This window comes from Rhinatrema bivittatum, chromosome 19 (assembly GCF_901001135.1).
Source record: "Rhinatrema bivittatum chromosome 19, aRhiBiv1.1, whole genome shotgun sequence".
In the NCBI taxonomy this organism is placed as follows: Eukaryota; Metazoa; Chordata; class Amphibia; order Gymnophiona; family Rhinatrematidae; genus Rhinatrema; species Rhinatrema bivittatum.
Genome location: NC_042633.1, coordinates 32,868,497 through 32,883,613, shown reverse-complemented (window position 1 = coordinate 32,883,613; position 15,117 = coordinate 32,868,497). Strand labels below are relative to the sequence as shown.

The 15,117-nt window shown below is 46.0% G+C and overlaps 1 protein-coding gene across 2 annotated transcripts in view; it reads left to right on the top strand.

Moving 5' to 3' along the window:
* Positions 1–15,117, top strand: part of PPP1R10 (protein phosphatase 1 regulatory subunit 10) — a 57,078-nt gene that overhangs the window by 20,164 nt on the left and 21,797 nt on the right. For both annotated transcript variants that reach the window (XM_029584249.1, XM_029584248.1), the window contains 3 exons: positions 5,460–5,546; positions 5,639–5,774; positions 9,402–9,453. In XM_029584249.1, the coding sequence (XP_029440109.1) occupies positions 5,460–5,546; positions 5,639–5,774; positions 9,402–9,453 (275 nt within the window). The remainder of the gene's footprint in view (positions 1–5,459; positions 5,547–5,638; positions 5,775–9,401; positions 9,454–15,117) is intronic.

The following is a 15,117-nucleotide window of genomic DNA, read 5'->3' as shown; positions in this document are numbered from 1 at the left end:
AGCAGAGCCAGTGGTTTGTAAGGAAACATGCATGATTTTAAAAAATGTGGAAGTTTCAAACAGAGCAGGGATTGTTACTTACGGTGTATGCTTTGTAAATGTGAAGGCCTCATCCTACCTTACGCCATGTTCTTCAGAGTAATCATTTATAGCAATCAAAATTCGGTTTACAACAAAAACCTTTGGTTAGAAAACAAAACCAAACAAATTCACTGGTATGACAGGGCAATGTTTCCAATTAGTCTTGTTAAACCAGTCCAGTCGAGACAAGTGGATTATGTCCCACTACCAGCAGATGGAGGCAGAGAACAGTTTCCTCTTCATTCAGTCAGACCAATCCATATGAACTGATATGCATGTCAACCAGCAAATGGAGACAAAGATAACAGGCTCACTGATGTCACCTCATTTATATACCTCTGCTGACACCAGCCTGCCAGTATTTTTGTAAAAATCTAACTGGAGAAACTTGAATACAACCAACAATTTAGAAAAAACAGTCTCTATAAAGACTGCAAAATACATGAAGACAGCAGCATTGGGAGGGTCATGGACTGGTCTGACTACATTCGAGGAAAGAAAATTCAAGTAAGGCAATTTCATCATCCTCTTCAGTCATACTCGTCCATACGAACGGAATGTACCCAAGCTGCTACCTAACAGGGCGGGATGCTGACCAAGTACCCCTGCAACACCACTGAGGCAAAAGAGGCCACCTCCCTAACTGACATCGAAACGACAGTGTCGAAAGAAGGTATGCAAGGAAGACCCAAGACTATTTGGAGGAGATTTGGCAAAATCTAGTTAAGTTTTGGACATCCATAGCTGCAAGAAGTCTCTGAAAAGAGGTCAGTCCTTCTGTAGAGCCAGCAGTTGTTGTGGTCAAGTTTGGGACTGTAGACGTTATTGGCCTGGAAAGCAATCGTTCTTATTCCTTCAAGTCCAAAGAGAAGGATAAATCTTTTCGAGAGCCCAGAATCCAAGTCCTGACTCAATAGCTCTTCACAATGGAATGCGGAGGGTTCACTCTTTTTGGTCCTTGCAGTGTGCGTATTCTCTTCTTCTTTTAAGCTATGGAGCTCGCCGCACTAATTCCTGATTTCTTCATAGTATTTCTGTGTGTCTCAACTACCAGAGGTTGACATTTCAGTGTACTTTCTCAAAGCTCCAGTTGTTGCAGGCTGAGTCTCCAGTTCCTCACTCAGGTCAAGATTCTGGTTGTTAATCCATTTATTTTGTAGGTAAAAAAAAAAAAAAAAATATGAAACCTACTGGCCTGTTCTTGATCCAAGGGGATATTCAGCAGTCTCTGAATTCAGTGGTGCGAGAAGGCAAGTCCTTTCATCCCTGGACTTTTTGGCAGCTTATTTTCACATTCCCTTTAGGTTGTAAGATATATCTTAGTTTCTTCATGTGGCTGGATCAATTTCAGTTCAAAGCACCTCTTTTGGGCTAGCCATGGCTCTGCAAACAATGGGGTAAGGCAATCCTAGTGCTCTTGACAATGCAATAACAATAGAAGATGTCTGTATGCCAAAAGTCTAAGAAATGAGATGGGAGAGTTAAGTGTACAACAGGGAATGATGAGATAGACTGGCATCTGAGAGACGTGGTGGCAGGAGGATAACCAACGGGATAGTACTATACCAGGTACAAATTATATCGCAATGATAAGGAGGAGCCACTTTGTGTGGGGGAGGGTGCTTTATGTCCGGATGGCATTAGAGTAAACCAGGAAAAGGAACCTTCAAGAGATTAAATGCACAAAATCTTTTTGCGTAGAAATCCCATGTGTGTTGGGAGAGAATATAGCGATAGTATACTACCATACACCTGGCCAGAATTATGAGACTGACAAAGTGCTAAGAGAAATTAGGGAAGCTAACCAAATTGGTAGTGCAGTAATAATGGGAGATTTCAGTTACATTTACCCAGTTAATATTGAGCTAACATCAAGACATGCTAGAGAGATAAAGTTCCTGGATGGAATAAATGACGGCTTTATGGAGCAATTGGTTCAGGAATTGATGAGAGAGGGAGCTATTGTAGATCCAACTAGTGTAATGCAGGATTTGGTGAGAGATGTGACAGTGATGGGGTCGCTTAGCAGTAGTGATCATAACATGATCAAATTTGAATTAATGACTGGAAGGGGGACAATAAGAAAATCCACGGCTTTAGCACTAAACTTCCAAAAGGGAAACTTTGATAAAATGAGAAGAATACAAAAAAACTGAAAGGTGCAGCTACAAATGTTAACCCACCATCTTTGAAGCGCAGTCCATTTGTATTCCCCGCATTAAGAAATGTGGAAGGAAGGTGAGGTAAAGAGGCTATTTTAGTCAAAAGATCTTCCTTCAAAAATAGGAAAAGCATAAGCATTGGCAAGTTAAATGTAAAACATTGATAAGACAGGCTAAAAGAAAAATTAAAAAGCTGTCCATAGAGGCAAAAACTCATAATAAAATCCTTTTTAAATGTATCCGAAGCAGGAAGACTGCACGGGAGTTGGTTGGACCGTTAGATGATGGAGGGATTAAAGGGAAGATGAGGCCATCGCAGAAAGACTAAATTCTTTGCTTCAGTGTTTACTTATGAAGACGATGAGGAGATACCTGTTTCGGAGACAGTTTTCAAATTCAGATGAACTGACCCAAATCACCGTGAATCTGGAAGATGTAGTAGGCCAGATTGAAAAACTGAAGAATAGCAAATCACCTGGACCAGAAGGTATACAGCCCAGGGTTTCTGAAAGAACTTAAGAATGAAATTTCAGATCTATTACAAGTAGTTTGTAACATCATTAAAATCATCTGTTGAACCCGAAGACTAGAAAGTAGCCAATGTAACCCCAATATTTAAAAAGGGCTCCAGAGGTGATCTGGGAAACTAGACTGGTGAGCCTGACTTCAATGCTGGGAAAAATCGTGGAAGCTATTATAAAGAATAAAATCACAGAACTTAGAGATATACATAATTTAATGGGACTCAGCCAGCATGGATTTACTCAAAGGAATTCTTGCCTCACAAATTTGCTACCTTTTTTTTTTTTTTTTTTTTAAAGCGGTGAATAAACATGGTAAAGATAAACCAGTGGATGTGGTGTATTTGGCGTTTGACAAAGTCTTGAGATGCTTCTAAGAAAACTAAAAGTCATGGGATAGGAGGCAATGTCCTTTTGTGGATTGCAAATTAGTTAAGACAGGAAACAGAAAGTAGTATCCAACGATCTGTTTTCACAGTGGAGTGCCTCAGGTATCTGTACTTGGACCAGTGCTTTTTAATACATTTATAAATGATCTGGCAAGGGGTATGACGATTGACATCAAATTTTCAGATGATACAAAATTATTCAGAGTGCTTTTAAATCACAAGCAAATTGTGATCAATTGCAAGAGGTCCTTTTGAGACTGGAAGATTGGGCGTCCAAATGGCAGATTAAATTTAATGTGGGAAATGAAAGTTGATGCATATAGGGAAAAATAACCCATGCTGTAGTTACATGATGTTAGGTTCCATATTAGGAGCTACCACCCAAGAAAGAGATCTAGGCTCAGTGTCCTGTAGCGGTCAGAAAAGCAAGCCATGTTGGGCAATTTGTCAAGATGACTTTCAGCAGCTAGTGCTACAGTTGGGCATGCCTTGTGTAGAACTGATGACAGCTTGAAAGAATGCCCAAGTACGTCACAAGGAGAATGGAACCAAAGGGATAGATGCTCTAGTTCAGCCTTGCCAATACCTATTTCCCTCTGGCCACTAATAGGAAAAATTCTAAGGGAATAGAGTCCGAACTCTCGTGTGGTCCTAGTGGTGCCAGATTAGCTGCGGAGGCCATGGCATGTCAACGCCTGAGGACTCTTGGTGCAGGGTCCAAGGAAGATCCTTCTCTGTTTTTAACTTACGGTTTGACTCTTCAACCATCATGCTTTTGAGGAAGTCTTCTTAAGTATCTTCTACTTAATTAAGCTTGTATGACCTCAACTTTTCTGGCTAATGTTCAGGTTTGGTCTCTCTGTCTCTCTCAGGCTTGCTGCAGGAAATACGTTCTCCTTGGTAGTCAGATATCCCTGATATTAGCCATTCTCCAGTTAGGTTTAAGGACTTACTCTTTCAAATTACAGGTAGGATCCTTATGTGTCCCACATTCTTTGCGGAGTGTAGAGGATGTGGATTCCATTTAGGCTATCAGTTCCTCTGTAGAATTTCATTTTGGTCATGAAATCATTGGTGGCTTCTCCTTTTGAGTTTTTGAAACATGTTTTGCTTAAGGATATTTCTTTGTCACAAAAAAACCACCTTCAATCTGTTTGCCTCTGCATATTTCCAAGTTTCAGGCTTTTCCCTGTAGGGATCTTTGTTTTGTTTTTTGGGTTCAATCAGTCTGTTTTTTTGCCGGATTTCTCTAGAAATGAGTGTCAGGGTAACAAATCTTTGGAATTTTGAATGTCCAGGTATTTAAGTATTGAGGTTACCAATCTTTTCTGGGTAGCAAGCTGTTTTGTCTTGTTTGGAGGGCAAGCTGCTCTGGCAAGCTGGATCATGGACGTGATATATTTATTTATTTATTTATTTTTAGGTTTTTATATACCGGAAGTTCCTGTATACAATACATATCACTCCGGTTCACAATTAACAGAGAAAACTATCGCCGGGAAGGCGGTTTACATGGAACATACATGGAACATGGAACATATATTCAGCATATATGCTCTACGGCCATCTGATATCTGAGATTATTCATGGTCATTCTGCTCGAGCTCAGTTTTTCTTCCTGGGTGGAAGAAATGGATATTGGTGGGGCAACTACTTAGTAATCCTCGTGTTCTTTTACTAAGGAGAATACAACCTTTTGGGCTGACGTTCTCAAAGCTGCCTTCTCTTCCTCCCACCAAGTATGATGGACTTAAATATTTCCCACTTGTCTTGACTGGACTGGTGTAGCTGAATGAAAATGAAGGTTAAATTACCTGTTAATTTTCTTTTCATGAGTCTACTACATCAGCTGGGCTGCATTTGAGAAGAAGAAAGCCTTTGTCTGGTGCCTGTCTTTTATAGAGATGTATTACAGAGGTCAACCTTTGACTGTTTTTACTCTCCTGCCGTCTTTTAGGTGTCATTCCTGTTCCTTACAGGGCACAGACAGCTAGTGCATGGTAAAAGGGTCTTTATTCCAATAACAAACATTTTTTAAGTTTTTGAACCATTTATTTTCTCACTTTGAACGTGTATGTTCTGTTCAGTGCATTTTTAAAGAAATGCAGTTATTCCTGTACTGCACCTCCTATAAGTTGTGACGATTATCACCATGAAAAATTGTGTTCTCAGCCTCCATCTGCTGGTAGGGGGGACATAACCCATTTGTATTGACTGGACTGGTATAGCAGGATTATGGGAAAAAAAATTGAGATACAAATTTCTCAGTTTTCTAAATGTGGTCTCTTTGTTTCTGATATTTCTAGACTGATGAAGGAATCCAGGAAGATGGTGAGCCGATGCATGTATCTGAACATCCTCCTCCAGACCACTTCGCAAGATATATTGGCCAGGTATGAGTCTCTCTCACTCTTTCCAATCTGAAATGAGAAATTCTGCACACTTATTACACCCACTTTGATTGTCTTGTCTCCTTTCCTTTTAGATTCATTAAAGTTGGGGGCTATAAACTTCTGAACAGTTGGCTGACATACTCTAAGACCACCAATAACATGCCTCTTCTGCAGCAGATCCTGTTGACGCTGCAGCATCTCCCCCTTACTGTGGACCACCTGAAGCTGGTAAGCACAGTATAGGGGAGCTTCTACACCGGGGGGGAGGGCATTGCTGCTTGCTGCCATGAAACATTTCTTTTAAAGGATGGGAATTGCCAGTAGATAATCCATATGATTACTTCTCACTGGACACACATCGTTTTCCTAAATTTAATATTGACTACCAGGGCAGGCCCTGGAAGATGTGGGGCCAAGGGCATGTGCATTGGGGGGGGGGGGGGGGGTGGCTGCGACATATGAGGCATCTAGCAACGGAATAAGAGGTGCTGCCTAAAGGACACTGCTGCTTGTACCTCCCTCTGAACCCCACTAGTGTCTTGTGTGAATGCATGCATGCAGACTATTTCATCCTAAACTGCAAAATGGGATCATGGGCCACTGCCCCTGCTGGCATTGCAATCTTGAGCAAAACTCTAGCTTTCCTTTCCTGTTCATATCCAGATTAGTGTAGACTCCTGGGTTTTGCCTCCCTGCCAGCAGATGGAGACAGAGAAAAAAGTTTTCTGACACATATAACTTAGTGTGCTACCTGCAGTCTCTCCAGTATTTCCCTGTCTCCTGCAGTCGACTGGTTTGCTGGATAATTTATTCCCAGGAGTGGGCAGGTCACTGGTGGGGGGGCTATCCTGGTCAAGTGAGGGCAAGCAGGGTATCTGTGATCCTTGGCTGCTTTAGTCCTTTCCTGAGGATTGAAAGCTAGTGATGCTAGCTCCCTCATTCCTCTCTCTCCTCTCCTAGACTGCTGCTGGCCTGTTTCTCGATGCTCCGAATCAGGGAAGTGAATTTTCCTTGCTTATCACCCTTTTTGTTGGGGGGGAGGGTCCTGTGGGTCTGAAGTAGAGTAATTCATCGCAGGCGATCGGGTGGCTCTTCTTTTAGTTCCCATTGCTCCAGAGGTGGTGCTGTGTCTGCGCCACATTTTTTCAATGCTGTGCGGGCCGTGATCTGCCGTTTAGTGGAAACGCGTGCATCTCTCTTCCGCGAGGGCCGATGCTCCCAGTGTCTCTCCAGAGGAGAGCACACTTTGGGGAAGATGATGGATGCGTCGGCCCGGCACCACGAGCCTGAGAGGCTGTCTGCAGCGAGGCAGCCGGTGGGACAACCCCTTCCCGCTGGGTGCGGGAACAGTGGCCATTTTGTCCACATTCGCCGCTGCTTCATGCACCGCGGGCAGGGGGGGGTGGATTTCCCTCCTCCATTGTCCCCTGTTGTTAGGGCCTACGGGGGAGGTCAGGAGGCTGAAGGGTGCAGCACACGAAGATGATTCCCTAGAGGGTTCTGATACTTCCTCCTCCTCCTCCTTATCTGAGCTTGTTCTCCTCTTACTTAAGGCTTATAAGGCCAGGAAAGCTAAAGCTGGGCAGGGGGCTTCGGGGCACTCAAGACCGGCAAAGAGCGCAAGGATCTCTCGAGCAGCTGGGGCTACAAGGGTCCCAGGGGCCCCAGTACTATCTACTGCACTTCAGAGGTGGGGGATCCGCGGGCCCAGGGCCAATGTGGGTCGGATCCGGGTTTTGCGAACCAGGATCCGGATCAGGCACTGGTAAAAAGCCTATCTGTGGAAGGGGAAGATCCCAAAGTGGTGCAGTGGTTCCAAAGGGAGGAGCTAGACTCCCCTTGATTCCTGCGGTTCTGGAAAGCTGGGTATAAAGGTCCCGTGAGGAATCGGGTTTGGATGAGGTGGACCCGGTCATGACTGGCCTTCAGGGTCCAACAAGGTCCTTTCCTTTTTACCAGTCGGTTAGCAAGTTGGTGTTTAGGGAGTGGGATACTCCTGACAAGGGCCTGAAGGTCAGCAGAGCCATGGATAAGTTGTATCCTTTGCCAGAGGAAACACCGGAATTTCAGTGGTTACCAAGAAGACTATTCCGCTTAAATCAGTCACTGGAGCTCCCATCCTTTCCTTTAGTGGATCCTTCGGTGCCACAAGCAAGAGAGTTGTGTCGTTTTGATGTGAAACATGCATTGCTGCAGTAGCTGAAGGTCACGAATAGTTTCCGCTTGTCGGATCAGCTTGTGCTTTGGAGCGGTGCAAAGAAGGGGGCATTAAGCGTCGAGCCACAATTGCGAGGTGGTGGAAAGAGGCTATTAGCTCAACGTTATATCTGTCAGGTCGTCCTATCCTGGAGGGACTAAGGGCGCATTCTACCCGTTCCCAGGTGGCCTCCTGGATTGAGTGTCAGCAAATTTTGCTGCAAGAAATCTCTAAGGCGGCTACTTGGAAACCACTGCACACTTTCGCCAGGCACTAGCGTTTGGATGTCCAGACTCTGGAAATCATGGGCTTTGGTGAAAAGGGTACTTCGAGCGAGTCTCTCACAGACCCACCCTGTCTAGTGAAACTTTGGTACATCCCAGGAGTCTGGGCTTACATTTGTAAGGGTCGCCTCATACCAGAAGGTTTGAGGGCTCGCTTGACTCACTCTCGAGCAACCTCCTGAACCGAGGTGTCCCCGCAAGAGATTTATCGGGCAGCTACTTGGAAATCGTTGTACACTTTCGCCAGACATTAACGTTTGGCTTTCTGGGTTCCAGATTCCATTGGATTTGGGGAGAGTGTTCTACGAGTGGGACTGTGTAGTGAAGCTCGGGTACATCCCAGGAGTCTGGACTGATCCGGGTATACATAGGAAAGGAAAATTGGTTCTTACCTGCTAATTTTCATTCCTGTAATACCACAGATCAGTCCAGAGCCTCACCTGTAGGTGGAGTCCACTTGTACTGATATTTAATGTATAATGCAGAGTTGTTGAGGGATTCAGTGATGTTCTCCTTGTTTTCTGTTGGAAGGGATTTCTGTCTTTGAGGCTACACGTTTTCCCCTCTTTGTTGAAGGGCTTTTTGGACTCTTAGTTGTTGGTGTTTATTTTTAATCATCTTGGCTTGGGTACAGGTCAATACTGAGGGGACTGCAGGTGGCACACTAGGTTATATGCAGTGTCAGTGAAACTTTTTTCTCAGTCTCTATCTGCTGGCAGGGAGGCAAGCCCAGGAGTCTGGCCCGATCTGTGGTATATAAAAAAAAGCTGCAAATCCCAAATAATGATACCAATATAAATAGGGAAACAAATATTGGCATCTTGTTTTTCTGATCTGTGGTATTGCAAGAACAAAAATTAGCAGGAAGAAGCAATTTTCCTTTGCTGGATATCAGAAGGTCATGTTTTGGCACTTGCCTTCCATGTTTAAACGATGCTCTGGCCTTTCTCAATATGGATTAACTACAGATGATGATGAGTGTAGAGTCTGGGTAGAAAATTTGAAGATAAAAGGGAGCAAAGCTTTTCAATCTTTCAGAAATATTCAGTAAAATCAAATTGTAACCTGCTTTTTATATCCTTGGATCATTTCAACTTCTTGTTACTTGATCTCTGTGCAGGTCTGCACCAAGCCATCTCAGACCCTTCCCCACAAGGTTGAAAGACTGATCTGGTTCCAGGTCATTACAGACCGGCTGAGCCTATCCTGGTCTTATCACCCTTCCCTCCTCCCCCGTCCCCGCCCACTCCCCAAATATGTAGGTTGGCAAGGGGCAGGGAAAAGGGAGAAGGAAGTAAGACATTTTCTCACATCTTTGGAGCTACTATTCAGGCATTCAGAATCAGAAGCTAATCTGGGTTTTTTTCCTTTCAGAACAACACAGCTAAATTAGTGAAACAGCTGAGCAAGTCTAGTGAAGACGAAGGTAAGGGATGCTTCTCTCTCCTGCATCTGTTGCATGCAAACTCAAGTGCCTAGTGCTGTGCTTACTGAAGTTAATTTTTTAAATAGCATTATTATGCATTTCAACTCCAATTCTGAGTCCTGAAGCTGTTTTGAGAGTTTGTGCTCCATGAGAGTGGAAGAAGAAATGGCTTTAGGGACAAACAGCTCATGTAATCTTTCAAGAAATAATTCCTCTTCATCCAGTCAGATTAGTACATACCAATAAGTTACTGTGAAAGCTGTCTGGTTTGCTTCACTGTTTTGTAACTGGAATTAGAACAAAGACCAGCATTCTGCCCCCAGAGACTATAAATGGCGTTGTTTACCATCTCAGGTGATCAAGCTGAAAACCGTAGCACAAGAAACCCCTAAGGTGTTGTTACAGAAAGGAGAGGTGAAGAGTAGCTATCGCAGCCTTTTATATAATGCAATATATATGCCCTTTATGTAATGCAATATATAGTACATAGATATGCAGATGATCTTATATTTTCATTGCATGTATGTTCCTGAATATACCCAGATCAGTCCAGACAAGTGGGTTTTGCATCCCTACCAGCAGATGGAGGCAGAGAACTAAAAGCTTTGAGACACTGCTTCATAACTGAGAGTGCCACCTGCAGTCCCTCAGGTTTTTCTCTGTCTCCAGCAGATGGTAGAGGTGCAGACCTGACTTAGTTTGGCATTTGGAGATAAGGTGTTGGAGCAGCTCTCCGAGGTGTTAGGTTCCTTTGTGGGCCATCCCTCAGGTGGAGCCGGGTTAGATACCCCTGATGATAATAGCCCGCGGTGCTGGAGACCTTGATAGCCAGGGGACTGGCTCCCTCTTAGTCTCCGAAGTCCCCTCCTGCCAGCTGCTGCCTCAGTAAAAGGAAGTACCCTTTTTATTTGTTCTTCTGTTTTACGTTAGAAAAAAAAAAAAGGGACAGACAGTGCAGGCAGTGCTATCAGCCAGGAGATTTGGTTGACGGTTCACCGGGAGCTGTCGGGGGCTGCAGGAGGGGGAAGGGTGAAAGTGCCACAGGTTGTCTCTGGGGGACAATAAAGTCCTCAGGTAACCGGAGGACAAGCCTAAGGGCAAATGTTTTTTTCAATCACGTTCGAGGTTTCTGCCTTCCAGACCTGTGTCCAGCCTCCAAAGGCAGACCTCTTCGGGGCCAATCCGGAGGCCAGTCCTTTTGAGGTTTTCGAAGGCCTTTCTGCAGAGTCGCTGTGGGGTGTACTTCCGGTATTAAATCCCCGCAATGAGGCGAGGCAAGTCCACGCCATCATTCCCACTATAGGGGGTCGCCTAGCAATGTTTTACAAAGAGTGGGCCAGTATCACGGAGGATCAGTGGGTGCTCAGTTTGGTAAGGGACAATTATGTTTTAGAATTTGCTCGTCGCGTCCATGATTTGTTTCTCATCTCTCCATGCGGCTCTGTAGAGAAACATATGGCTGTCCAATAATCGTTAAACCGTCTGCATTCTCCTGGGGGCCGTGGTTCCGGTTCCACGCAACGAGATGCGCAAGGGACGGTATTCCATTTACTTTGTGGTCTCAAAGAAGGAGGGGACTTTTCGTCCAATTTTAGATCTGAAGAAGATGAATGCTGCTCTCAAAGTTCTGCGTTTCGAAATGGAAACCCTGAAGTTTGTCGTGGCAGCGGTTCTCCATATCTCCATTCATCAAACCTCACAGCGTTTTCTGGGTCTCATGATTCTCAGGCAACATTATTATTTTCAGGCTCTCCCTTTTGATTTAGCCACAGCGCCATGCACCTTCACCGTGGTGGTGGCAGCAGCACTCCGGAAGGAGGGAGTTCTGGTGCATACCTATCTGGACGACTGTCTGCTTTAAGCCTTCGAGCCGCGGTGTGTGCAAGCATGATGCAACGGGCCTACTTATGCTGAATTCAGAAGGCTCAGGAGCAGGCATCTTATCAGGACGATCAGTCCCATCCAGTTGGCTCAGCTGGAGGCTAGAGTGGCTGATGCACTGTACAATTTGTGTACATCCGCCAGGAGTATGGTCTCGGCGGTGGTGGTGCGCGGTCTTCTGTGGTTACGCAATTGGTCGGAGGACTTGTGGTCCAAGGCCCAGCTGTGCAATCTCCCTTTTAAGAAGAAACTGCTATTCAGGGAGGAGCTGGATCAGCTGATGAAGTCCCTCAAGGAATCCAAAGGGAACAGGCTGCCCAAAGATGAGTACTAAGAAGGTCTTTCCACCCTGGTTTCGGGATTCAAGGAGGTTTTGTCTTGGAAGAAGGGCCACAACCTCTGGGTCGAAGCAGTCATCACGAAGTCAGCAGCCCTTTTGGGGCACTGGCAGATCCTCCAGAGTTGGTTCCGGTCAGGGGACCGGAGGGGGTAAGGCCTCAAAATGAAGCCAGGCCCGTCCACTCTTCGCTGTAAGTGGTAGGGGGCAGGTTGTCCCGTTTTTACGAGGAGTGGACCAAGATCACTGCGGATTGGTAGGTGCTGGTGGTCATTTTCACGCTCGGTCAGAGAGGCCTTTCTGGAGTCCCACTGTGCGTCTCACAGCAAAAGGGGTGCGGTAAAACAGACTATATAGGTTGCTAAGTGCGAACAGGGATGGAGGAGGTACTCTATTTATTTCATGGTGCGAAAGAAGGAGAGCACTTTCTGGCCCCTTTTGAATTTGCAAAAGTTAAATGTAGCCTTGCAGATTCCGTGTTTCTGGATAGAGACGCTGCATACAGTAATAGCAGCTTTCCACAAATGGGCGTTCCTAGCATCCCTGGATCGGATCGAAGCCTACTTCCATATTCCCATTCGAAAAGACAATCAGTTCTCTAATTCATGGTGCTGGGAGCAGCACTTCCAGTTTCAAGCTCTTCCCTTCGGGTTGGCTATGGCTCCCCAAACCTGAACCTTCACAAAGGTGTTGATGGTGCTCATTGCAGCATCCTTGAGACAGGAAGGGATTCTGGTACATCCATATCTGGATGATTGGCTTATTCAGGCAAAGACGGAGGAGTGTGGCCGGTCAATGCAATGAATGATGAACACCCTCTGTTCTCTGGAGTGGATGATCAATGTGGCAAAGAGTCACCTGGTTCTATCTCAGTCATTGGAGTATCTAGGTTCCTGCTTTGATGTACAGCAGGGCAGGGTATTCCTGAAGGTGGACAGGTTGATGAAGTTGCAAGCGCAGGTGACGCGGCTCTTGAGTCTGTCAGTACCAAAGGTCTGGGACTACTTACAGGTACTGGGCTCCATGGCCTCGATGTTGGATTTGGTTCTGTGGGCCTTTGCTCACATGCGTCTCTTGCAAAAAGCACTTTTGTCCAGGTGGAATCTGTTGTCGAAGGAATATCACCTGCCATTGCTTCTTCTAGAAGAATCTAGATCCAGTCTTCTGTGGTGGCTATCTAGGAGCGACCTGGAGATCCCGGGCTCGGTGGTGGTGACCGCAGGTGCCAGACTCCAGGGCTGGGAGGCAGTGTGCCTGGCTCATTCTGCCCATGGTCTTTGGTCAGTGGCAGAGGCAGAGGCATTCTGGTCAATCAGCAGCCTGGAGAGGGCTGAATGCAGAGCCTTGGAGGTGTTCTTGTCTGTGGTCTAGAGACGGATGGTTTGAGTGTTTTCAGACAACACGACAATGGTGGCATACATCAACCACCAAGGAGGGGCGAAGAGTCGCGCTGTGGCTCTGGAGACTCAGCTATTGTTTGTGTGGTCAGAGCGTCATCTTGAGGGGATTGCAGCCTCGCATGTCGCAGGAGTGGACAATAAATAAATATGCAGGCGGATTTCCTCAACAGGCAACAGCTAGATCGTGGAGAATAGGAAGTGTTTCCAGAAACCTGGAATGACATTTGTGCCAGGTGGGGTCTTTCCCAGTTGGACCTCATGGCGACATGGGCCAATGCAAAAACCACAAGTTTCTTCAGTCGTCAAAGGGAGCCCGGGTCGGTAGGACTAGATGCTCTGGTGTGCTCGTGGCCGACTGGGATTCTTCTATATGGTGTTTCCTCTGTGGCCATTCATTGGTTGAGTCTTGCGGCGCATAGAGTTGCACCCAAGGAAGGTGGTGCTAGTGGCACAGGAGTGGCCTCGACGTCCATGGTTCACAGATCTGGTGTAACTGGCGATTGGGCCTCTTTGGTTGGCTCACCTGCCAGGTCTTTTGCAGCAGGGACCCATATTTTCGGATCGGGAGGATCACTTTTGTCTCATGGCTTGGCTTTTGAAAGGCGGCGCTTGCGACTGACGGGATATTCCATACCAGTGATCTCCGTTATGCTCCAGGCTAGGAGACCACCTACGTCTATGGTGTATGGTAGGGTTTGGAAAGTGTTTGAATTCTGATATCTGCAACAGAGTCTGGAACCGTTGTCGGTGGGAGTCTCACATTTTGTCCTTTCTGCAACACGGCTTGTTGAAGGGCTTAGCCTATAGTTTGCTTTGGGCTGTCTTCGGGGCAAACTCCAGCAAAGGTCTTTGGCCACTCATCCCAATGCTGTGCGTTTCCTGCAGGGCGTTGAGCATTTGCGGCCTCCAGTTCAGTGGGTGTGTCTGAATTGGAATCTCAACTCAATTTTGCGGGTTCTCTGTGGCGTGCCCTTTGAGCCTTTAAGACGATCTTCCTTGAAGGACTTGACTTTGAAGACAATTTTCCTGGTGGATTTCGGAGCTTCAGGCGCTTTCTTGTCGCGATCCATTTTTGCATATTGCGAATGACAGGGTGATATTGCGTATGGTTTCCTCTTTTTTTTTTTTGCTGAACGTGGGGTGTCTTCATGTGAATCAGACTGAGTTTCTGGCCTTTCTGGAATGGTCTTGCGAGTCTCCTCAGGATAGGGATCTGCATCTCCTGAATGTGCATCACATGCTGTTGTATTATTTGAAATTAGCTAATAGCTTTTGTAGGTCGGATCATCTATTTGTGTTCGGTGGAGCAAAAAAAGGGGAGAAAACCTCATAAGGCTACAATTTCTAGATGGCTGAAGGAGACCGTTTGTTCGGCCTATGTTTGTAAGTGTCGTGAAATTCCGATGGGCATCAAGGCACATTCAACTCTGGCGTAGACAGCCTTCTCCTAGGACAAGCAGGATGGTAGTCCTCACATGTAGATGACATCATCCGATGGAGCCCGGCACGGAAAACTTTTTTGTCAACGTTTCTAGAAGCTTTGGCTAGCACACTGAGCATGCCACTATCCACGGTACAGTTGCCTTGCGGTTCTGGAGCTCTGCTTCTACTTTTTTTTTTCTTTTAAAATTGGGTTTTTGCTCAATCCCATTTCTGGATCCCCCTTCATGGTCGGTTCCTCTCTTCTGCGCAGTAGGTAGAAAATATTTTTTCTGTCCCTTTTGTGGTCGATTCCTGGTACCCCACTCTGTGGCCCCTGGTCATCGAACGCGCACTGGATATTTTTTCATGGCGTCAGGTTTGCGCCGGTGCCCGCGGAGGTCCATCACGGATCCGCATGAGGTTTGCACCCTCTGCCTGGAGGCCTTTCATGACGTCTGAGGGTGTCAGCTGTGTGACCAGGTGTCAAAAAGTCCGCTCCAGTCACGAAATTCTGACGGGCCTCAAGGCACATTCGAATCGGGCACAGGCAGCCTTCTGGATGGAGTGTCAGTTGATGTTCCCCCAGGAAATATGTAGGGCCGCGGTGTGGTCTTTGTAACACAC